Source organism: Xyrauchen texanus, chromosome 33, assembly GCF_025860055.1.
Source record: "Xyrauchen texanus isolate HMW12.3.18 chromosome 33, RBS_HiC_50CHRs, whole genome shotgun sequence".
Lineage (NCBI taxonomy): Eukaryota > Metazoa > Chordata > Actinopteri > Cypriniformes > Catostomidae > Xyrauchen > Xyrauchen texanus.
The window spans coordinates 27,479,540-27,504,691 of NC_068308.1; the positions used below are offsets into that span (position 1 = coordinate 27,479,540).

General features: G+C 37.4%; 1 protein-coding gene across 1 annotated transcript in view; it reads right to left on the minus strand.

Annotated features, from left to right (window-relative positions):
* LOC127626793 (von Willebrand factor A domain-containing protein 2-like) overlaps positions 1-25,152 on the minus strand; it is a 33,070-nt gene that overhangs the window by 374 nt on the left and 7,544 nt on the right. The window contains exons 2-13 of the mRNA XM_052102842.1: positions 20,728-20,788; positions 16,731-16,805; positions 15,224-15,357; positions 14,042-14,151; positions 8,636-8,830; positions 6,105-6,238; positions 5,890-6,019; positions 4,534-4,589; positions 4,320-4,427; positions 2,090-2,668; positions 1,387-1,938; positions 494-616 (exon numbers count right to left, since the gene is read on the minus strand). Coding sequence (XP_051958802.1) covers positions 494-616; positions 1,387-1,938; positions 2,090-2,668; positions 4,320-4,427; positions 4,534-4,589; positions 5,890-6,019; positions 6,105-6,238; positions 8,636-8,830; positions 14,042-14,151; positions 15,224-15,357; positions 16,731-16,805; positions 20,728-20,779 — 2,248 coding nt within the window. The 5' untranslated portion in view covers positions 20,780-20,788. The remainder of the gene's footprint in view (positions 1-493; positions 617-1,386; positions 1,939-2,089; positions 2,669-4,319; positions 4,428-4,533; positions 4,590-5,889; positions 6,020-6,104; positions 6,239-8,635; positions 8,831-14,041; positions 14,152-15,223; positions 15,358-16,730; positions 16,806-20,727; positions 20,789-25,152) is intronic.

Sequence of the window (25,152 nt, forward strand, 5' to 3'; positions counted from 1 at the left end):
AGTTGACATGGAATGTCAAGCAGTGACATACAGAATGGCATGCTTCATCAAAAGCTATTTTAGTTAATAAAATATTCTTTAATTTTCAAATTCTTGTATAATTATTTTACATGCAGTTGCTTTATGACCTCATATTAATTGAGAGACTACATAGAATATTGATACTTTTCAAAATCCATGTGTCACACCAAAGGATTATTTGTGAACTGCAATATGGCAAAAAGCCCATTAACATTATGAGTTACAGCACCTATATAATATACACTATCCCTTATAGATATGGGTAGTTGACATAAAATACTGACTTGACCAGCTGTGGCATGCTATGCTCCATCTAAAACTATTTTAAACAGCATTTTGCTCATGGACAAGTTAGGGGCCATTAAGACTGAACACATTCTTGCGTTCAACTACCTACACTTTTATATACATTTGTAAAAGAAAAGACTATGTACTACTGCACAAAGACTAAACAATTGGCATTTGTACAGACGTGTTTCGCAATGTGGGCCCTTCCAGCCATGGCATTCACAACGGTAGCTGCCGTTCAACAGTTCACACACGCCATCATTCATACAGGGATTGGGACTGCACAGGTTAACAGGTTTCTTCACGTCTAAAGAGAGAATTACAGAGAAAAACAGAAGAATTAAAATACTTTCAAAGGGGGATATTTATGGCATTTGATCATTTAAAGGAATAGTTCACCCTAAAAATTAAAACGATCTCATCATTTGCTCACAGTATTACTTTCTTCTGCAGAACACAAACAAAGATTTTTAGAAGAATATTTCAGCTCTGTAGGTGCATACAAAGCATGTCAATGAGGTCCAAAACTTTGAAGCTCCAAAAAGCACATAAAGGCAGAATAAAAGTAATCCATGAGACTCCAGTGGTTTCATCCATGTCTTCTTAAGTGATCCAATTGGTTTTGGATGAAAACAGACCAAACGATAACTTCCTTTTCACTATAAACCTTGACATCAGCAGTCTCCTTGGCAGGCATGATTTCAAGGTCAGTTACACTTCCTAGCGACAGCTAGCGTATGTGTCAAGCACTAGGAATTCAAGCTTTAAATCATGATAGTGCCTAGAGACAGTGAAAAAGGAGTTACATTTTTGTATGTTCTCACCCAAAACCGATTGAATCACTTCAGAAGACATTGATTAAACCACTGGAGTCGTATGGATTACTTTCATGCTGCCATGATGTGCTTTTTGGCACTTCAAAGTTTTGGTCACCATTCACTTGCATTGTATAGACCTACAGAGCTGAGATATTCTTCTAAAAATCTTTCATCTGAGATGGCATGAGGGCGAGTAAATGATGAGAGAATTTTCATTTGTGGGTGACCTATTTCTTTAAGCATGCTTGTTCTGACTTACCTGCACACACCATCTGTACCAGCACATCCTCAGAATATTTCAGGTCATCGTAGGAAGGGACAATGATCATGTGATCCTCAGAACTGGCGATGCGGAAGAGAACATCTTGCTGCATGTCCCCTATACCAATCACAAACACTGACACTCCGCTATCACGGATCTTCTGGGCAGGCACTGCCGCATCCTCCGAACCAGTCCCATCGGTCAGCACCACAACGGCCTTGTTGACCCCAGGCCGTGCCCCTTTCCCCACCGTCAGGCTTTGGGTGTGGACATGGAGCAGGGCTGAGCCAATGGAGGCTTTTCCACCCAGATAAGAGGCATCTCCCACTGCTTTCAGCACAGCAGAGCCCGAGTCATATTTGTCTAGGTCGAAGACCGTGATGGGCCGCCTCCCATAAACCACAAGACCAACCTGAGCAATGTCTCGATTGATGTCGAACTGCACTGAGGTGCTCCGAACAAAGTCTTGGAGGTGGACTAAATTGGCCTTGCCTACACCACCGGAGCCGTCCAGTACAAAGACAAGGTCCAGTGCTTGACCCAGACAGCCTATCAAACACAAAACGGTTTAGTATGATACAATTTAATATAGCCAAATTAAAGCATGATAATACTAAGGGTTAGGAATGCTTGAGAATATCACTGCATATCTGTGTTGCAAGCATTGTAAACAAAAGTCACAGACAGAGCAGATTTTTACCCTGGTTGTCCACACTGCAAATTTTGGCTCTAAGCTCTGGAATCTTAGCGCTCAATCTATCAGGTGAATGGTATGTGAGGGTGCGCTGAGGGTTTCCAGTGATGTTGTTTATTTCTGCTCTCATCCCTTCTGGTGCTATACCGATGATGAAGATCTCCCTGTCCCGTGCATACTTTGCTGACTCCACCACAGGGTCTGCAGACAGTGTGCCCGTAAACAGCACTACAATTCGCGGCAGGTCGTCCTGAACATCAGCAAAGACGGGCGCACTCTGGAAGCCATGCTGTGTGATATAGCGAAGAGCGTTGCCAGTCTTGGCTGGCCCACCACGGTACTGCAGACCCTCAACAGCCTGAATCAGCTTCGCTGGGTCTCTATTCTCCCCGATTTTGGCCTCGATCTTTACATCATTGCCATACTGGGCCAGCCCCATCTTCACAGGTGTGTCGGAGCTTAGCACAGCTTGCATGAAGCGCTTCAGGAAGGACTTAAAGCGTAAGAACCCCTCCAGAGTGAGAGCGGTGGAGCCCTCTACCAGGAAGAGCACATCCACAGAGCAGTCGAAACTGAGCAAAGGAGCTGGGAAAGAACAGGATATGGTTACAAAATATATTAATCTTTATGTCATCATTTATTCACACTCTTGTTGTTCCAAACCTGTATGACTTTCTTCTGTAGAGCTCAAAATGAGAATTTTAATGGCCGTTTCTGAGCATATGGGGGCCCTAAACAAAATCCTACTTGGAGCAAGAGTAGAACAAAGCTTATCCATGAATTGTAGTTACATCCTTCCCTCTTGGGCCACAAGGGGGCCCCCTATAACTGTCTAATTGAGCCACAAGAGCTGCCTGAGTTTTCCTTGCAGCTTTTATTATGTATATATATACATATATATATATACACACACCTTGCTTTGCGGGGGCCCCTGGTGGCTCGGGGACCCTAAGCGGCCACTTATAACGCTTATAGCTAAAAATGGCCCTGGCCATGGGGGACAGTTTTTTGAACTGGGAAAAACAATTAAATGAAAAGATCTGTCTTAAAAAAAAACTATTTGCTCTCAAACAAAGATATAATTTCTCTCATGAACTCATCAACAGGACAGGAAGAATTACATTTAAATCTGTTCCTTACACAAAGCTACAGCATGACTTCAGAAGACTTGGAATATAGCTCAAAATATAAAAATATTCTTTTAAATGACGCTTATGTGTCTGTTTTGAAGCTTGAAAGCCTCAGTCCCCATTCATTGGTTACTTTTTTCCATGCAATTACAGTGTATTCTTCAAAATTTCTCCTTTTGAGTTTGTCAGACTTTTTCTTTTTGAGGGAACTATTCCTTTAAGAATGGCATGCTTGGAGCAAAACAACATGCTTAACAAATCTCTTCTGCCTAATGTTGTGTTTATTTGAGTTGACTTTAAAGTTAGGTTCAGTTGTTATTCAGTTGCAAGGCATTCACTTCACTTCATCCTTTCTTTCTGTCCCATTAACACATATCCCGAGACAAAAATGCAGGTATGACCAGCATAAAACATAACGATCTGTCTGTCACTCTGCAGGTAAGGTCATCAGATCTAACCCCTACCATTCACACTGACTGACAGGTGGAAGTTAAATGTGTCATCATGCTCTGACTGGCCAGAGTATTCTGTCATGTGTTCGTTGATGGCTTCTATCTCTGGTCATTGATTTCTCATTTAACTGCCCCTAAACGGCATGTAAAAGCAAAACAAACTCTAGTTGGTCACTTTACATGTCAGTCAGACATTCGTCCAGTCTAAGTGGACAGTTCAGAATAAGCTGCAAATTGGACCAGACTTTGTCAGCAATCAAACAACAGTTCAAAACTAGCATTTACTCTGCAAAAGTTACTGTTTGTTTTCTAGGTTTGTTGCATTTCAATGCACAAGGCTATACAATTTCCTTCTTTGGGAGCATTTGTAGACAGGAAAAGTGTGGTTTTAGTGCAATCATACTTAGAATGTCCCTTTCATCTGAGGGACATAAGAACCCTGAGGGCTCTAGGTGTATTTCAGTCAACCATGACCTCAACAGTAAGCTGACCCTCATTGTAACATAACACCATAGGCTGATTGTGAAAACTAGAACACACACAAGCCAACAAAACCCACCAAAACAACATGCAAAGTATTCATTAAACATAAGACAGGGACAGGTCATTAGATGGTGAGAGTATGGGAAGAGAAGAACATGAATTTGAACTCACCACAATTAGGGTCACTACCATAGTCCTGAGGACACTCACAGCGGTATTTCTCCAGTCCCTCAGATACACATGTCCCACCATTCTGACAGGGCTGAGAATCGCAGGGGTCTGAGAAAAAACGAGATCATCAATGAGAATTAGAAAGAATTATGGAATAAAAAATTCATTACAAGTAAGAAAGCACTGCAACATTCGGATTATATGGTCATTTTACCAGGACATATAGTTCTGTGACAGACAACGGGGTGTTGCTTGTAAACCTTGTTGTTTCTGTAACAAAATAAGTGAAACCAGTTTATATAAATATGTTAATGAACATTTTACCTTAGGGCATGAAACCTCAACACAAGTCACAGAAACTTCATACAATATGATACAATGCACATACAATAAGACCTGAAGCATCTCAATGACTAATGGTTTATGCTGGTGTATAACGGTGGGAAAGCGAGTGAAACAGTATCGTGGTGTGTGTGTGTGTGTGTGTGTGTGTGTATGTATGTATGCAGACACCAGTCAGCTCAGACACACCTGACTGAACTTATGTTTCTCATGATCTTAAAAACATTCTGATTAAAAGGCTTGGAGACTTTTTATAAAAGTATAAATTGTTCCTTAAATTTAAAGGAATTCTCTCATCATTTATTCACCCTCATGATATCCAAGATGTCTTTTTTGTGCAGAACACAATTTAAGATTTTCAGAAGGATATCTCAGCTCTGTATATTGCAAATTAATGGTGACAAATGTTGAAGCTCCAGAAAGCACATAAATGTACTCCAGTGGTTTAATCCATGTCTCATGAAGCAATCTAATTGACTAAGTGACCAAAATGTAGTTCATTTTCACTACAAATCTTGACATCAACAGTCTCCTTGGCAATCATGTTTCAAACTTGATTACACTTCTTAGCACAATCTAGTGCTTTGCAAATGAGTCAAGCACTAGGAAGTGTAATCAAGCCTGAAAAAGATCTGTTCACACCTAAAAACTATTTGACCACTTCAGAGGACATGGTGTAAACAATTGGAGTCGTATGGATTACTTTTATGTGGCAATTATGTGCTTTTTGGAGCTTCAAAGTTTTGGTCACCATTCACTAGCATTGTATGGACTTACATATTTCAGATAAAGTTTTTAAAATGTTCCATTGTGTTCTGCATAAAAAAGAAAGTCTGGGATGGCATGATGGTGAGTAAATAATGAGAATTTTCATTTTTGGGTGAACTTTCCCTTTAAATGAATAAGAATTGCAAAAACACTTAAATGGATGATTACCTTAAATAATAATATTTTTATTTTAAACCCAGGTGTATCCCTCATGAAGTTGATTGAAAAAAAGCCCAGGGTGTGCAGAGCTGTTATTAAGGCAAAGTGTGACTACTTTGAAGAAGCTAAAATATAAGATTGTCTTTATTTGTTTAAATTACTTTGGTCACTACATCATTGTCATATATCCATTTGTGTTATTTCATAGTTTTGATTCCTCTAAAACAAGGGAGATACTTTAAATAAAAAAAATGTGTAGATATGTCTAAACTTTTGACTGGTAGTGTATACATGAGTTTACCTGTAATAAGGGCAGAGGGAAGTGTACGGTGAATATCCCTTGGACCCTTTCCAGCACATAAAGTTTCCCTGAAGCTCTCTGACCATTTCCAGGGTTTTCTGCATACATGGGTAAGACTCCACCTTACACCCTGCAGACATCAGAGCACAGGAAATGTGATTCACTATTGATAGACACACAGGTGAGTGTGTGGACGGTCAGGTGATGTGTTTTACCTGAGGGAATGGCAGTGCAGACTGATGAGGTGGTGAGGGTGGTAAATAACCCGTTCACAGCATCACTGAAGTGCTCAGCAAAGAACACATGAGTGTCTGATGGGCTACTCGCCAAATTGCGAAGCTCTTCCCACCTACGGAGGAGCAAGTTGAGGACAGAGAGAGAGAGAAAGACTGCTGTGAATAGGAACTCCAAGTACCTTGATCTTGCTTTTAGTTAGCTAGATCTTTAACCACTTGACTACACCAAAAGGCAAGAGAATATAGAAGTTGTGGTTTTACACAGACACATTTATATTACAGATCATATGCTGCAGTAAAATCCTTGTGGATATACTGTGAGATGCCAAAGCATATGGTTCCGAAAGAGCTCTGAGCTACATCATTCATCCAAACATCAGTAATCCACAAAAACATCTCAAGAGACACATTCCCAGCTGTTAGATTTGTCTATTAATGTGAATGTATCCATCAAGACTCTTTTCTTCCGGCACCCATTGGGAAGCTGCCACAAAGCCTCAAACCAAAAAGAAAAACACCTTTAGACAAACACATTCAGACTGTCAGTAGTCTTTTAGTGTACAAGAACACATTTGGAAGTGTACTTGCTCTTGTGTCAGAGAGCTGTCAGCACATGTTCACTGACTAATTGAGTTTAAAACATTTAAACAGCACCATTACCTGCAAAACAGGACTGCTTGCACTCACTAAAAGCACCATGGTTTTACCCTGTTTTTTGCATGGTACAATAGGGATTCCATGTATTTGGACCTGTACCATGATAATACCATGGTATTCTTTTACATACCTTGGAGTAACATGTACGTATTAAAGTACATAAATATATGGCAATCAATAAATAACACGATATATCAAAGTACAATATACTGTATACTATATGTTTCCATGGCATGCCCAAAATTAAAGGTTTATAACTCTACAAAAAAACAAAGAGGGTAAAATGTTTGGTATCATTATAATGTTATAGATTGTTATAAATTGTGATAAATGTGATAGATTATGAGACTCTCAGCCTAAGAAACAGCTTAAAAAAATAAAAATCACAAAAAACCTGAGCCAAAAACATTAGTATCTTATTTTTCTGAGTTGACATTATATATCTCAGGGTGTAAAGTAGCTCAGAAAATCTGCTTTTGTTTTCTTCCCAATCATGTCACCCATAACTGAGTAAAACTTTGTGTTGATACAACAATGCAATCAAATAAAAAGGTATGAGTAATGAGATCTCATTCAGTTCAATCTGTGTCATTTGAGCCATTATGGAGTCTGTGTCATGTACGCCATCTCCTGGTGGCCATATGTAATTAGAGTGAACAATCCTCTCTGCCCATATTTGGATGACTTCCACCTCTGGTTGCAGCGATCTGAAACCTAATATGATTGATTTAGTGCTCCATGATCTGGACAAGGTACATAATTTCCAATGAGCCAAATGCACATGGTGTGCTGTGTGCACATTGTGCTTTGTGTGGATGGTCAAATTATCTATGCATCTGATTAAATTGTGTCAGCACGTTTTAACAAAAAAACGTCCTCCTGTTCTAAATAATGGTATGTGATATTTTATGTTCCATTTACATGTATGTCAAAGGCATGTACTTAGCTATTACTCGCAATTTTTTATCTGTGAGTACAAACAAATGTGCTGGTTGTATTCTACTTTTTGAGAGCTTTCCAACGACATATGACACATGGCTATTTAATCAGTTTGATGTTTACACATATTACAATAATATGTGCAGTGCAAAATTATTAATAAATTATCAAAATAGATCACTTCTGAATGTCTGAAAATTTCAAAGCACTTTTTTAGTTTTGGTCTTAATGCCTACATGCTTTGCAAATTACAGCTTCTAAGCTTTTAAACTATACCTACTTTATGTTGGTTAAGTGTCTGTAGTTTTTTTTCTCTCTCCTTGCCTGCCAGCAGGTATGTTAAAAGGAGCATTCCGGGTTCAATACAAGTTAAGCTTACACAACAGCATTGGTTGTATACAAATAGTATAGTAGGTTACAAGACTTTCACCTACTGTTGCACTTGTGTACATTGTAGTGTGACAATAAAGTGATTTGATTTGATACTATTTATTTCCACAAAGTGTGTATTTTAATGTGTATGGGCTTGCCCTATTCCTGTGCTTTACTGTAACCACGATTTTATTTAATTTTTTTAATGAACAAATTATTTAAAGTTATTTAATAAAAAATTGCAAAAAAATGTTTTGTAGTAATTAACATTATGCCACTAATGCTGTTGATTAATGCAACTTGTTTGAACCCAGAACAATCCTTTAATTGTTGTAAAAAATAATATTGTAACAATGCAAAAATCTCAGTAGATCTAAAACTATTATTTTCTTTAAGCAAAATCTAACTTCTTATTTCTGTTATTTGATTTCAGTGATAGATCACCTTTACGTGTTTTTGAAAGGTTATTTGAGATTCAGCTGATAATTGGAGTTGTGAGGTTTTATTGTGTGATTGAGGTTAATGGAAGTGTTTTGTGTTACCTAGGGTAACGGATCCCCACAGCAAACAGAGTCACTCCAGACAGCTTGAGCTCTGAGGCAGCCAGCTGCACTGCCCCCTGGGACTTTCCATCAGATAAAAGGATGACAACACGTGGCGATGTGGAATTACTTCCACTGGAAAACCCCTTCCTCAGAACAAACTTTAGAGCCAGACCTGTCTGTGTGCTGCCACCTCTGAGCAAGAAAGAGACAGACAGACACAATAACTTCAATAACAGCATTTTTAAATAGCCCATGAAATTATGAAACTAAAGCCTATTGGCTATTTAAAAACAAGAAAAGAAACAGGAAAGAAACTGCACTTAACAGGAAAAATCCTGAAGTCTTTAAAGAGAAAGAATTTAAAACAGAGTCTGAAACATCAAAGTAAACTATTGAAGGGTATACAGTGACTGGTGTATCATTGACATGATATTCCAGTCATTATTCCTGACCTTTGTGACTTGTATCACTTCCTCTGTGCAGAAGTGCAAAGTAATAAATTACAACTACTCTCGTTACATTACCTGAGTACATTTTATAATTAGTTCTTAATTACATATTTATACAAGTATAAATAAATAATAGTATTTTTACATTTACTTGAGTTGATTAAAAATGTATTCAAACTTTGCTACATTTATTTTTCACCACAATTACAAAGTACCAAGTAATGCATAATATTTCTGAATTATTGGGAAGAAGAAATCGCCAAGTTATCAGTGCAAAATCTGCTTATAAACTAAAACACACTGTGCATCATGAACACAACAGCTCTCATAAACTGTCGCCGGTGTCCTCTCTTCTCTAGCTTAGACTTTCTGCCTTGTCATTATACAAGAACTTTAATACTGTGATTTTATGCATATATTATTTTATTCTGGAAAGGAGCCATTCATTCTGGTACAAGGGAACCGTCTGTACATGTTTAACCACTGATCAAACTTCACTTGTTTTTTAAAGTAGGCAATGTTTTAACTGTGTCAAAAATTAACACAATGTAGTTTGACATATATATGTGATATTTTGTTTACTTGCTCCTGTATGTCTAAAACAAACTTTTTAAATACCTTAGAAGGATACAATGCCAATCTTGTCGAAAAATTAACGGGGACTCGGGGCAAAAATATCCCTAAAGTTAAAAATATAGAGGTAAAATTGCCCACGCAACGAGTTCCCATGTTTCATTAATAATATCTGATATAGTTACAATTACATACATTGCGGCCTTCTTTTGAACATAATTGTTTTTCTTGACGTCCAGTCCCTCGCACCATTGAACGCACGAATGTGCTCTCTGCTTCTATCAATCCACATCATATTGGTATTGGACTCCCGCATAAAATTCCGTAACCGTTTGCCACTCTTGTTCAAAATAAACTGTCCTAGCAGGTAACACTCTCGCTTATGGTTTGTACTGTACTTCCCTGCACTGTGCTGCTGTTTATCTGTCTGAAATGCCTCACCCACTAGAGGCCATCACAAAACATAATGTAACCAAATGCTACAATTTCATTTATAATAATATGTCAATATGTTAAATAAACAATGTTAATTAAGACTATTATTATAAATGTAATACAATAATACATACACAGAACAACCACTTTTAGTGTTTGAATCAATCATATCTCTCACTAAACACTGTAAAATGTTTATTTTTTTGCCTTATTTTATTCAGTTGGCATGTAGGAGTTGATAACTGTTTGCTTAATAATCTCATTCCAAATCTGGATAATTGCTGCAATATCATTGAGAATAAATGTCATCCTCTATGATATTGCATTATATCAGCTTTGTACAATATGTTAACTTAATAGCTAAAATACTTGGACATACATGAAAAACCTGAAATAGGAATGTGTTTCAGTCACAATGCACATTATAGTTTAGAGACAATTTTGTATTTTTTGAGTTTGAATCCTCTTGCAGCAATGCAGGTCTTTGGCATTTAGAAGCTGCTAATTTAGGACCTGTGGGGAGTCTGTTTCTGAGATTAGAGACTATTTACTTGTCTTTTTGTTGTGCGTCTGGGCCATCCCCTTCCCTCTCTATCCTGGTTTTAGATAATTTTTTCAAAACAGTAATGCATGGAATATCCTTCATCTCTCTAAAACAATAGACTTTAGGACAAAATAGAATTTCAGGATAAATGTTCTTTTTGCCTATTTTATTTATTTACTTGCAAGTGTAAAGCCACTTGTAAGAACTCAATACCTCAGCAAATTGGGAAAAAACCCACTGTATTGTGATTGCTGCATGGTAGCGCAACCAATTGCAATTCTCTAATAATAAGAAAATGTTCTTGAGTTCCAAATTAGCACTTCAGAATGCTTTTGTAAGGAATAGGTGACACGGTACATGTTTGCCATCAAGGGTAAAGAAAAATAGAATAAATACCACTTAAAACAATTATTTCAAACCTTAATTGTAATTTGCAATTAACGATTTTGGCAGTATTTTTGATCAATTTAATGCATCCTTGGTAAAAGGAAGCATCATTTTCTTTCAAGAACAAAAATGTCTTTGTGTTCCAAAATTGGAAGCGTATAAACTTGTAAAAAAGTAACTTGTAAAGTAATTACTAAAGTAGTTTTTCATCAAACTACTTATTTACTCTTACTTGAGTCATAATATTTCTCAGTACTTGTACTGTACTCAAGTGAATTATTACTTCAGTAGCAGTACTTTTACTTAAGTAAAAAAAAATCAGTACTCTTTCCACAACTGCAGGGAACAGTCAATCAGATACCCACACCAGTGCAGTCAACGTCACAGAACACAATAAAGACGACAGACTGGCAGGGAGTTCACTGACTGTGTGTACTCTAATCTCTTATTAATTTAATTACAGTGGCCCCTCAAAGGGTCTTAGGATAACACAGAGGCCTTTAGTTCCCTTCACTGTGCAGTGTCCTTAATGTACCCCTCATAGTGAAACCTAAACCAGTCAGGTTCACACTGGCTGCAGCTTCATCTTTGGGCAAATTTAGACTCATCTTACCTTACTTTCCAGTTTAAACGCATTCTTCGCACTTTAGAAATTCAACAATCAGGGTCCAAAATTTGCACTCGAAGTAAATAAAACAGCTGGCCATTAACTGTTTTAGGATTTACCATATAATGGATGGTCCATTTCGCAATGTAAGAACAATAGTCTCACCTTTATTTTTCTCACAAAAGAGATGAGCAATTTTACATTTATGGATTTTGCAGATGCTTTTACTGGAAATACAGTACATTGCATTTAAGCAATACATTTGTTTTTTCTTTCTGTAGGCTATGTTCATTACCTGGGAATCAAACCCATGACCTTAGTGTTATTAGCTACCAGATGAGATTTAGGAGCCAAATCAAACCGAAGAGATTAAATCTGTGGTGTGTACAAAACTGAAAACAACTAATTAATAATGACGTAATTAAAAGAATGTTCTGAGATGAGTGTTAGAAGTGCATTGCAAGCAAATCACAAGGAGAGATTAATTCACAAATTTCAACACAATTCTGTCTTTCTACACCATAGGCAACTGTCCTGTGTTCCCAAAATGTATCTGAAAAAATACAAGTTTTATTTAAATGTACCATACTATGCTATGTTTTCAATTATGCTGATAGACTATGAAATTAATATGATTAAATTATGCAATGACCTGTACTGATTGCCATAAATATGCAAGGGGAAAACATGTACAGTAAATAGGGCTTGTCAGAGGACAATTAGTATAATCTGTATTCTGTATTATATGCCAAATACAGTTGCATATGGCTGGTAAATTCTTGGAATCCACTTCCATTGGCAGATGTAGCAAAAATATTCTGGACCCTACCTACTATTTTTCATCCCTTAAGAGTTTCTCAAACTATGGCATAAAAACTACATTTGTCACTACTGACAATGCTCCTTTATTCAGTGTTGTAAAACATGATCACTTCCATCCTACAGATATTGACTGAGTACCAGTGGAGAAGCAGGCATGTGCACAGCTGCATATCTCTCCATCATCTTCTCTCATGGTTGTTCAGCTAGACAGACAAGTGCTGATATGTTCATGGGGTGGGAATCCGAAATGGTAATTTCACACCCTGTCAATGAGATGTGGTATGTCCTGACTGGGTGATGAAGTTCAGGCCAGCTGTATGCTCAAGAGTACAATTCTCCTACTTGTCTTTACCCCAAAAACCATCAATTCAACCACATCAACCCATCCATAATACCACAGCAAAATCAGTTGCTTTCAACTGAAAATACACATGCACACAAATGAAAGAGTAAAGATAGACCGATAATTGGTTTGACAGATATTTTGAACCAATATTTACACCATCGTATGTCAGGTCATTAATATCGGGTTTACTAATAAAGTTATACATAACCCGAAACTAAAATGAAATCACATAGTGGAAGAACATTTTAAGACTTAAATATTATGAATTTAAGAAATGTTCTGGGTTCAACAGAAGTTAAGCTCAATTAATAGCATAATAATTAATTTGTGGCATAATGTCGATTACCATAAATATTAATTTAGACTTGAACCCTCGTTTATTAAATTTTCAAAAGTGCAGCCACAACTAGTTAGCATTTTATTGTTAACATAATTTCAAGGTGATAAAATCACTTACTAACCTTATCTGTGTAAAGTTTATCGTATACGGATTACAGGGTTCACTGGTGTTACGTAGATGAAAACAAATTTGTAATTTTGGATGTAACAACACAGATAAGCTTAGTTAACAATTAAAATACACTAAAATCATTTGAATACGTACAATGTTTAAGTCTTGTGACCATATTTTGAAACAGTGTGTATTTTAAATGTTTAAGTACTGGCCCCATTCACTTCCATTGTAAGTGCCTCACTGTAACCGCAGTTTTATTTAAAAAAATAAAAACAAACAAAGAACAATTCAAAATATTTTTTTTGTGGCAATCAACATTATGCCACAAATGCTGCCGATTGAGCTTAACTTGTATTGAACCCAAACATTACTTTAAGTAAAGAGTCTAGGACAAGTGGATATTGCCAATAAAACAGGTTAAAGAAATGTGCAATATTAGTCTCGTAAAGCAGGCTGTTCACCTTTAGGAGATTAGTTATGACTTGGTTATTATTCTGTCTAAAAGCAGAAAAAAAGAAATTTAAAATAGGCTATGCATATTAGACATCGGCCAATTAAACATAAAAGCATTAATAATCAGCATTGGTATTGAAAAAAAAATTATAACAATATCTTTGATTGCTAATTAAGAGTGTGTACAGTGTAAACAGAGGTCCCTGTGTCTGTGCTGACATAGTCTCAAGGATAAAACTTAGAAAATGGAGTAAGATATTTGTCTTCCTCCACAAGAGAGCACGCACAGGTAGTGCTAAGCCCTAAACAAACAAATCACACTAATCTCTGTACCTATAGTGGATTTTCTTCATCAGTTTCCTCAGCTCCTCCTTGCTCTTATAGGAGTCTAGACTGATATCCAGTTTGGGCGTGGAACCAAACTGAACCACACCAACTCTCACCTGGCCAAAACACAGCATATACTTTATTTTAAACACAAATAAGAACATTTGTTTGTTCTTTATTACATTATGAGGCCAAAGATTTAAAAACGGTCCTGTAAATGTTAGTTCACCAAAAATGTAAATTAAATATTAATCAGCATGTTATTTTATCAATACATATTTGAGGCATTGATATATTAACATTAGACAATATTCAAATTAGTATCCTAATTTATGTGCTTTCAATTCACTGCCAGTTGCATTCTACTCAATGTAGTCTGACGTAATAGCTTTGGGAGACCACAGGGGGCGACATACAATTTTCTGAGGCTAGTCTCAGCATTGACAAGGCATCACACACATTAAAAAATGATGGCAGTAAAAAATTAGGAAGGTTCTTGTACTACTTAAAGAATTAAAGTGACGTTGAGGAGTTTGCAGGTTAGTGTATGAAACTGGTGTTACTTTGCAAACTGAACTATTAGAAATGGTGACTTTTATAAATGCAATTTTCCTATATGTAGCATTGAGTAGGTCTTTTATACAATCTGTTAAACCACAAAAAGATACATACCTGTACTGAAAATATATTAGATAGAAATTAATGGAAAACTAAGCAAGTTGAGCTCTGTGGCACTTTAGAATTTGTAACAGCCTCGGAGACGTTGATCCGGCGATGTGTGCGAACGTACCCTGCTGCTCAATATGTTTGAAAAGACAAAGAATATTGTGCTACGAGCAGCCCTATTTATATCTGAAAAAATCCTGATATATATTGATAATTCGGGAAAATCTACAGATTATTGATACGTGAAAACTTAATCGATCCCAAGCCAATTATTTTCTCACCTTCATTTCATTTCAAACCCTGATGCTCTTTTCCAGAAAATTTAAGTTAATCATGAACACGGCTGTCCATGTCCCCATCCACTTTCATTGAATGGAAAAAATCTATTCTGCTAAATATCTGATTTAGTGTTCCTCAAAGTCAAATGAGTTTGGAATAAGGGTGAGTAAATAATGGCAGAATTTTCATTTGATTTTTAGTGAACAATCCCTTTAATTTGACATTAGTTTGGCGAGTCTTGACCTTGTCTGGACTGATGTCCAGACCGTCACACAGCTTTAACATGTAGTGCCTTGATCGTTCGAATCCTCCTTTCCCAACGCTATAGGAGCTATCCATCACAAAGAGAATGTCCATGGCTGCGGAGCACTGCATCACTGACCACACAAACAAACAGAAGAAAACACAATCCATTTACTGGCTTTCCCATGGTTCCCATTGAACTAGTGCACCAAAGTCATGAGTAATAGGATTAACCCCATGACATATGAAATATAACAGCAATGATGTAAATAACAGTAATAGTGGAACGCTCAGTTAAACACTGGCCTGTATTTGACACCCTTAAGAGCTTAGCTGTAGCTCGTGGCATGTTTAAGCTCACTTCCCAAGCAAAGATAAATACTTACATACACATTACAGCAAGTTTGTGCTAGTCAACCAGCTAAATTATAATCCGTGTAGCTGTCATGTTAGAACCCGCCGCCTGTCATAAAGAGGATGATTAGACAGACGGCATGCCACTGTCTGTAAGAGCACACGCACAAACATATACACACACATTCCCAGGCTTTCTTTTCATTACAGACTCTTTCACATGTTCCAAATGCAACTTAATTTACAGCTTTCTTTACACATAAACACGTTTTCCATCACACACACAGAGACTTTTGACTTATTGACATTACATTCATGGGCATAGCAGTCATTTTAAAAGTGGGGAAGTGGGAACGGACACAGCTGTCAGTAGGTGGCTCGCACAAACCCACCACCTACAGTGCAGTATTAATATATTACAGGACATAATAGAGCTGCCAACTTTTGAGTTCAGCTTGGCGTGAGAGTTGTTGGGGTGGGGGGTGTTGATGGATGCTGTGCTGCTGCTTTCCCTCTGATTGGTCTGAATAACTCACTTCTGCACAGTGCTGCCTGCTCTGTCTTGTCTGTCCATGCACTGTCAGTGCCCTCTTTGCTCCGCGATGTTATCACTACGTGAGTTAAGGGACGTGTGGCGTGAGAACAGTGTCAATTGCATGACTCTCACGCTCAATGCATAACTCTGGTTTCTGTGTTCCTCATCTCTAGATTATTAATTTAGATCGACATCAATGTTGATAAAAAACATCGATAAATGAGCATTGTTGAAAACAACTTTTGTCTGACTGACGACCTATTACGTAAGTGTTGTTTTGGCTCATGAAATTCACGTGTGATTGGCGGAATGGTTCTTAAACAGCCCAAAGTAAGAAAACACAAAGAAAACTGTATACAAATCCACCATTTGGACTCGGCATGGGTTTAGTTTAGAAAAGTGCGGGGGACAAAAAAAAAAAAAAATCACCTTTTTAAAGAGTGCGGGCGACGTGTCCCCCATGTCCCCAGCGGCTGCTATGCCCTTAATTTCTATGGCAACACATTGGCATTAGATCAGTGACTCTACTCACACACAATCAGTTTCAATAGAGCCCCTCTACACTACAGTGCAAATGTTGAGTCATCACATGAATATAAAAATAAAAAGAGCACTCACTTTCTCCAACACCATTGATCTTCATAATGGTTTCAAGATCCGTTTGAATCTCCAGCACAGAGAAAACGGAGCAAACTATCGAGAAATAGACACAGGAATTGTGAAAGATAGAGGGCATAAGAAGGACACAGAAATAAAAGCAAGTCAAACAGATCTGATTATTGGTACATCATTTCTAGTATATAATGTAATTCAGCATAATGTAACAGGACATGTTTTCTCAATTTTCACCCAGGTACCCCCACATGGACTTAAAAAGTTAACAACAGAGTGCACAAATGAATAATTTGAGCACAACTCATGGATAACTGAGACCTGACCCCAAGACACAGCTCTGCATGGAATTCACTCCCTGTGAGAGACGGCTGGTGCTAAACATCCTTTGGAGGGGGATAATTCACCAATTCAGCAATCGGCATTCCAGTAATGCCCACTGGACATGAAGAGAACGGTCAAGCTGTCCTGTGACAGGCTTATGTTTCGCGCTCGAGCGAGCAGGGCTCGGAGCAACATGCTCTCTCATGCATACAATCATTGATTAAGAGGACCATGTGAACAGCCTAGAGCAGAGAGCAGAGTGAAGTCCCTACGTAGTGCTCCTGCAGAGTGGAGTGTGCTTGAGAATCACACACTTTAATCATTTGCTTTTGTATCTTAACTCTCATGCCATCATGAGGAGGACCGCTCTCTCAGCGCTGCACCATGGTAATGGCCCTCGGCCGTAGAAAACTGCAGAACCCCCTTGGCTAGATCAGGGGCAAAGGGTTTTAGCTCCGTCAGGGCAAAGTTATGAGGACATAATTTTAACCCCATTTAAATTGAATCCTATTTATAGTAGAGATGAATACAGATCTACTCATTCCTGAATCACTCCAATTCTCACAAAATTTCACCAAGATACAGATGTAAGAGCAAAATCATAAAAATAGTACATTTTATAAAACACTATAACTTTTAGATATAATTCTCTGCCACATAATTATTCTGCAGAATCTGTCATAAAATAATATTTTTTTACTGTATCCACTTTTTCAGGGCCCACTTACACAGGATACATTCTTGTGTTCGTCAAGACGCAGCGGAGCGGAAGATGATATAATGCACGTGTCTCGAGACAATGCACGTGTCTCAAGTTTAAATGTTTTTATATAAAAGCACAGTGTTCATGGCACGAGACACCAAAAAAGCAGTGAGCCCCAATGCAACAGTCAATTATATCCACAAAGTGCATGTTTACATCAAAAAAACTATTTAAATATATTATAAAAAAATATAATAAATATTGCAATAATACATTTTGGACAGAAAGAACAGCCACTTGCGTTCTATACTAGATAAGTTCTTACAATACTCAAAAACATGTTAATATCCTTTTCACTCAGATTCGATTACTCCTGTAAACACTGCCTTACAAACAATTTGAACAAACCAAGTTGAACATCCACCCTGTAAAAACAGCAGACAGGATCGTGTTTTTCTGAAGTTTAAAAACACCTGGCTATATATGTCCTTCAGTGAAAGTTGTAAGAATTACAAATACATCTTCAAAGATGAACCATTTCGATGACAACATTCTGACACTATGCTGTAGATTTAGGATGCATTGGTGTACCCATAGTACCCTATAACACCAAGCCTAAAAAATAATGGAGACCTAATATCCAGAACTGCTGCTTTTGACAGGAAACAATTTTGCTGTATTAAGTTGCTTTTGGTTTGTGTTTGTTTGCTTAGGATGAACAATGCTCCCAAACAATATCATATATTAATCATATATTTCTAATAATTTTCTAAGGAAATCAAGGAAAATTTGACTGCTCATTATACAACCCCTTTAAGCCAATCAAGCCTGTGTTCAACTTAAAGCTTTATGATTTGATTCCAACATGTATAGTAAGTATACAGGTAGATTGAAGCTTTAAAGCACAATATATCAACTGGTAACATTGGAAATGTGATGTGAGAGCTAGTTATTTTCATGTTCAGAACGTGATCGATGACCAGCAAGTCATTCTTTAGTGATGAACAGTGGTCCTGAACAAGTCAACTCTTACTAGGTCATGCTGATCCTCCCCTCAAACCCTGCGGTGATACCCTCTCACAGATTGCTTTGTGGAACCAGGAGACATTTTTTTTCTAAAGGTCAAAATTCCTTCTTAGACTTATGGAATATGTCCAGTTAGTGCTGGAAAGTATTGGGAATAGTGCTGGAAAGTAGTGGGAATAATGCTGGAAGAACACATGAGTAGATATCTCAATTCAAGGCTTTTAAGGGGAAGGAAAAATCCAATAAGGCCTGGTTTGAACAGACCAACAAACAGTGTAATGCCCAGAGTTGGATACATTACTTAAAAATAGTAATCCACCACAAATGACTAATTATTTGTCTAAAATTGTAATCAGACTACTTTACTAATAGTTTCATTGAAAAGTAATCACATTACAAATTACTTTAATTTTAAAAAGTTACTTTCTAAAGCACTTTTCTGCTCAACCAATTCAAAATGTCTAAAATTCTGTGACTACCTTTACATGGACACCAGAAAGCGGCTTATTGCGAGAAAGCAGTGTTCCCCTTTACTGTATAAGTGGCATACTCTTTACTCCCGTATACATGCAGCTCTGTCAGTAAGCAGCTTTCTCCACAGCAACATACTTTTTTGCGACGCATGCATAAATAACAAACATAGACTCAGAGGAAGACTTCACTAATTTATTCCCCATTGCTTCGCTTTGTTTCTAGATATTCAAGAGATGTTGATGTGTTTGTTTCCATAACTTTCCATTGGGATATGCAATGGGATTGCACTGAATAATAAGGATCCCTCTTGCATAAAAATCCAGGATTCCCTTGATGTTCAAACGCATATATGAGAATGTGAGTGACCATCTTTATTTTACATTGGTGTGTATAAATGGGTATAGTTTATAGTGTAGGTGCTTTTCCCACCTTACTTCGTGAAATGTTGAATTCTTTCTTCTTTGTTGACGTTTTCTTGGGCTAAATCCTATGTAATCCCTTAAATGGTGTAAGGAAATTGCATTCTCATTTACATGACATTTCTGTATGCTGCTTTCTGGTAAAACTCTGGAATAAACTGTTTACTTAAGTGCATTTAAACGTGGTCATTGTTACACACACAAATCAAATACTCAGCACTTCACATTTCTCCTTCACAATGACTCGTTATAGAGCCATAATTCAGGTATTATACATAAAAAATATATTAGAAATAATCATAACCCTATTATGTACTTGAAAGTAATTTAATTAATTGAAAGTCAATAACTGTAACCTGATTAAAAGAACTTAAAATGTAATGCACTGCTTTTTTCCCTTTTTATTTTTTTTTACTAAAGTAATTAGATTACAGTAACTAAATACTTTTTAATTGGATTACACCCACAGGTTTAGGGTTACCCTAACCCCTAATGACACACATATAAATAAAATAAACATAATACACCATCTTTGCATCCTTCAGTCTGATAACACCCATTGTTCTTGCAGGACAATTGCTTTTAGAGTGAATGTACTCGGATAAACAAAATCAAGTCACCAAAAATAACACATGTCTAATGTAGGGTTGTACAATTAAATATATAAAGATAGATACATAAACAAATCAAAATCAAAACTGCAACAATGTACCATTCTAAAATGTGAATTTTTGAATTGACCACTGCTTAGTCAACAACCAATATGCACAGCTCTGCCCCATTGTATAACGTAAATGCAAATGGAACCTCTGCTATTGGTAGAAATTTATTTTGTTAGTATTTTAACCAAACCTTCAAATATGACCACTAACTTCGGACAATTTGTCCCAATTCCAGTGAGGAATGGTGGTTACACTCAATGCAATTCATTTTAACATCACGTATGGGGTTTGATTATCTGTTGATAAAGATTTTTGAAGCACTGTGTTAATTGAGTGCTCTGGAATACTTCAAATAGGACCTCATAATTCTGTTTCAAACTGGCAAATTGTCTTACCTTGACCAAAGAGGAGCATGAGGAGGACATGCAGCCAGCTGCTTGATGACATGTTTGAACCCTTAAATGTGAACAAAACAACAGTCAATTTAAAAGTAGGAAAGATTTATGCAGAAAGCACCAAGGCTTTGATAAGTTCAACTATTGAGCAGGTGTCTACAGGAGAAAGAAAAAGGCTTTGAGAATGCTAACAAAGGCAAAAACAGCTGTGAGAGACTATAAAGGAAACACATTTGTGAGAGAAAGATTTCTTGGAATTTAATTTAAGGGTTCGGGGACTTGAGGTTAGTGGGGCAGCAAAAGGTTTTATCGATCCTCATGGGCATTGGTCAGACATGCACTGGACTTTCAAAGAGCCAGGCTGAGGGCTATTTCAGAATCCAAACCACAATCAAAAGCTCTAGCTAATGGATGATGCCTGGCCCGGCCAGACAAGGGGTTGTGAGGACTGAGAATATTGTATGACATTGAGATTCTTTAGTGGCCACTCATTCTTTTTCTCTTTTACATCCATGCACACTCGAACATTTTGTGAATAAAAATAATACAAATCGAGTCAGACTCTCAACATCCTCAACCCTTGTGGCCCATCTCAGACTATACTTTAGTGGTGCAATGCTGCATTTATTGTTGGGTAGCAATATCATTTATTATACAGGAATTTTTATCAACCTGATCACACAGGATGTCTGCATATTGCTTCCAAATGCTCCAGTACCCTGATATCTGCCCCATTATGCTGAGTTATTGACAAGCGGCATTTCCCATCACACAATTTTGAATCATTTCAAGTGTGTTTACCTTCTCCTGTGATGCGACTGATAGCGTGTTACAACAGCAATGTGGGAGACCTGGGTTCTTGCCCCATGTTGAAACCAGGAAGTTTTCACATTTGCACAAACAGTTCAATTTTTTACTCCTAAGATTAAATTTTTTATGCATGAATAATGTGAATTGTCAAAAACAGAAGAATATGAAAGTGGAGATTTATAGTAAAAAAGACTTCAGTATTGATCAGTTTCTCACCCACACCTATCATATCGCTTCTGAAGATATAGATTTAACCACTGGAGTCATAGATTACTTTTATACTGCCTTTATGTGATTTTTGGAGCTTCAAAAGGTCTGGTCACTGTTAACTTGCATTGTAAAGACCTACAGAGCTAAGATATTCTTTTAAAAATCTTCATTCGTGTTCTGCAGAAGAAAGAAAGTCATACACATCTGGGATGGCATGAGAGTGAGTAAATGATGAGAGAATTTTATTTTTTGGGTGAACTATCCCTTTAAATGAGCCTAAACTGCAAATGACACCTTTTTTGTTTTACATTTATTAACAGCAATAAAAGAACACAATAAATCCTTTAATAGTTTAAAGTTTGATCAAACACTTCTTCGTTTTGAAGTTTATCATACACATAAATTGTGTGAAATGTAACGGAGTATTAAAAACACTGAATCAGTATTTTAATGAGGATTGAGCCGCTCGATATAACATTAGTTGATATTTAAGGATCGATCTGTCCATCCCTAGTGTTCATCCTATGGAGTGAAGACCATAAGATCTAACCACATCAAGTTTGCCATTTGGGATAAGGGCATAAAAAAAAAAATATAAAAAAAAAGGGTCAAACCTCACCGACAGCAGACGAGCATAAGTCTAAGCCAACTCTAAAGTCATCACAGCTGACTAATCATTTACCCATCTGTGGTTTTGAGAAACGTGGGAGCAGAGCCCTAACTTCAGATATTTAAGGAGAAAACAGCATGATACTCATCTCAGATCAAGTCTCCATGCAGTACCAACATACTCCCCTGACACATTCTTAAGCCTAAGGCAAAAATTCACACAATTTAATAAAAAAAATATGGCTCTAAAATAAGCACATATAGACAAACATCAACTGGCAGCACCAGACTGGTGAATAATTTACTGCAATGGGTCACTGGTTTTAATCTCAATGCCTATACCTGTTCTGCTCTGCAATCAAAGTGAAACCAACAAACCTCAAAAACCAACAATGTTTAAAAAAGGAGAACATGCTCATGCTGAGACTGCTAGTATTATCTGTTCATTTTAAAATACATTATTTATTAGCTACAAGATGACATTTTAATCCACTTAATGGATAGACATACCTACTGACTAGATTAGCAAGAGTTTTTCTAGGAGTCTTATTAGTAGAAAATACCTCACAGACACATCCATTATGCACATTTAAAAGAACAGTTCACCCAAAGATGAAAATTCTGTCATTCTATATTCACCCTTAAGCCATTCCGAACATGTATGACTTTCTTCTGTGGAACAGAAAATTAGTTAATTATAGAAGAATGTCCAAGCTGATTTACAATTGTTCTATTCCATGCAATAACAGTGAGTGGGGACCAAAATTCAGGGAATAAAATCTTAAATTTCAGTTTGTTCCGCACACAAAGCTATCATAAGACTAGGAATGTAGTGCATAAGTTGTATAAAATATGAGCTACTTTTAAGATTTATATAATTCATTTTTGTGAATTTAGAGCTCAACAGCCCCAGTCCACATCCAATTATTGTACTGAACATTATGCTAAATTTCACCATTAATGTTCCAATAAAGAGAGAAACTCAATAAGGGTTTGGAACAATATGAGGGTGAGTAAAGGCCAAAGTATATTTTGATTGTCTGTGTTGTTGATTGGAACACACTCGGTATGAGTGACGCAAAGTTTGTCATCAGCACAATTTGCGCGGTCTGCCTCACGCGGCCTTGATATTCTCGATAAGCAGACAGTCTTTGCCTGCACACATCGTTGGCGCATGTGTCTGCCAATGATTGTACTTAAAGAGCATCACAAGCATCGTAGTGCACATGCGTCGAAAGCATTCGTATTCGCTTGCTGTCAAAAGAGTATCTTTTGAAAGACTGAGTAATCAAGAAAGCGGAAAAACTTTAGGTTGCTTGCAATACTCCAGTTCTCTGATAACCTGAATTGAGGTATCTCACTAAGGGAATGCTCCAGGCTTGACCTATTGTGGAAGCACTAATGACACAATGTCTGTCAAGATTGACAGACCAATCGCTGCAGCTTTTAAGGAGTCCCACCTCCTTAATATAAACCACAGCTACCTGTTGCTGCCTCATTCTCTGCAAATCTCTTCTCCGTGCAAACTGCAAGGAGGCCAATGATGTGAGATACCTCATTTCATGTCATCAGAGAACCGGGTGAAAAGTTCTCTTACCTTAACCTAAAGTTATTTTTCTAACACTCACATTTCAATCTGTATCTCACTAAGGGATATAGAAAACTCCCTAATTGCATACTGTAAATGTTGGCTGAAGCAGATGCCACAAGCAGAGAAAACACAGAACTTAACTAATAAATGTAATCATTGTCTTTGTTATACAATAAATGCAATCAGAAACATAAGAATGTGGATCTGCTACTATATAGGCTACTGCATATGTGTGTATGCTTATTGTACAGTTTGCTGCATTCCCACCTCAAAGATAAATTGTGCCACTGAAGGCTCTGTAACATCCAGACTGTAAAACTGAAAAATGTGTGGAGAGACAACCAAATCGCCACAGGACAAATCTCTAGAACTGAAATGCTCTTGAATAGTGCCCAGGACATGGCCAAACCCCTTGTGGAGTGAGCCTGTAATCCCTCTGGAGGTTGCTGATAAGAGCTATTATAGCATAGCACAATCACGTCCACCACCTAATGAGAGAGGAGCTGGCGAGAACTAGGTTTTCCCTTAAGAGAGTCACACCATGAAATAAAGAGCTGACTTAATCTCCCTTCGGGGTCTTGTCTTTTGCACATATGCCATCAAAGCATGTACTGGGCACAAACAATGCAGCCTCTCCTCCTCTGGGGAGGACTAATGTGGCGGGTGTAGAGCAAACAAGTCTACCGACTGGCACGTGCTTGAGGAGTCACTCACCTTAGGCACAAATGCCGGGTTTGGTCTAAGGGTTCATTTTTGACCTCCCTGAATGAACAACATACACTACATGGAGGAATGAACTGATAAAGCATGTAATTCACTTACTCGTTTAGCAGTCGTGAGAGATATTAACAAAGCTGTCTGTAAAGAGAGCAGCTTTAACGTAATACTCTGTAGCTGTTCAAACAGGGGCTGAGACAGCACATTCAGGATCACAGATTTCAAAAATCAGTGGATGCTGGCCCATACTGCCAGAGTTGATGCACACATGACATGCTGATATAGCAGCCAAATAGACTTTGACCATAGAAAAGGTCTTGCAGAAAGCACAATACATCCATCACCGAACACAAGTATGGAACGACACATTGTCCAAACACCATCATTCAAATACTCCCCATTTGAGATCATATAAGGAATGCGTCAAGAATGCCCTCGTGCTCTGAATCATTTCAGTCACTCTTGAGGGGAAACTGGTGTTGTTTAAA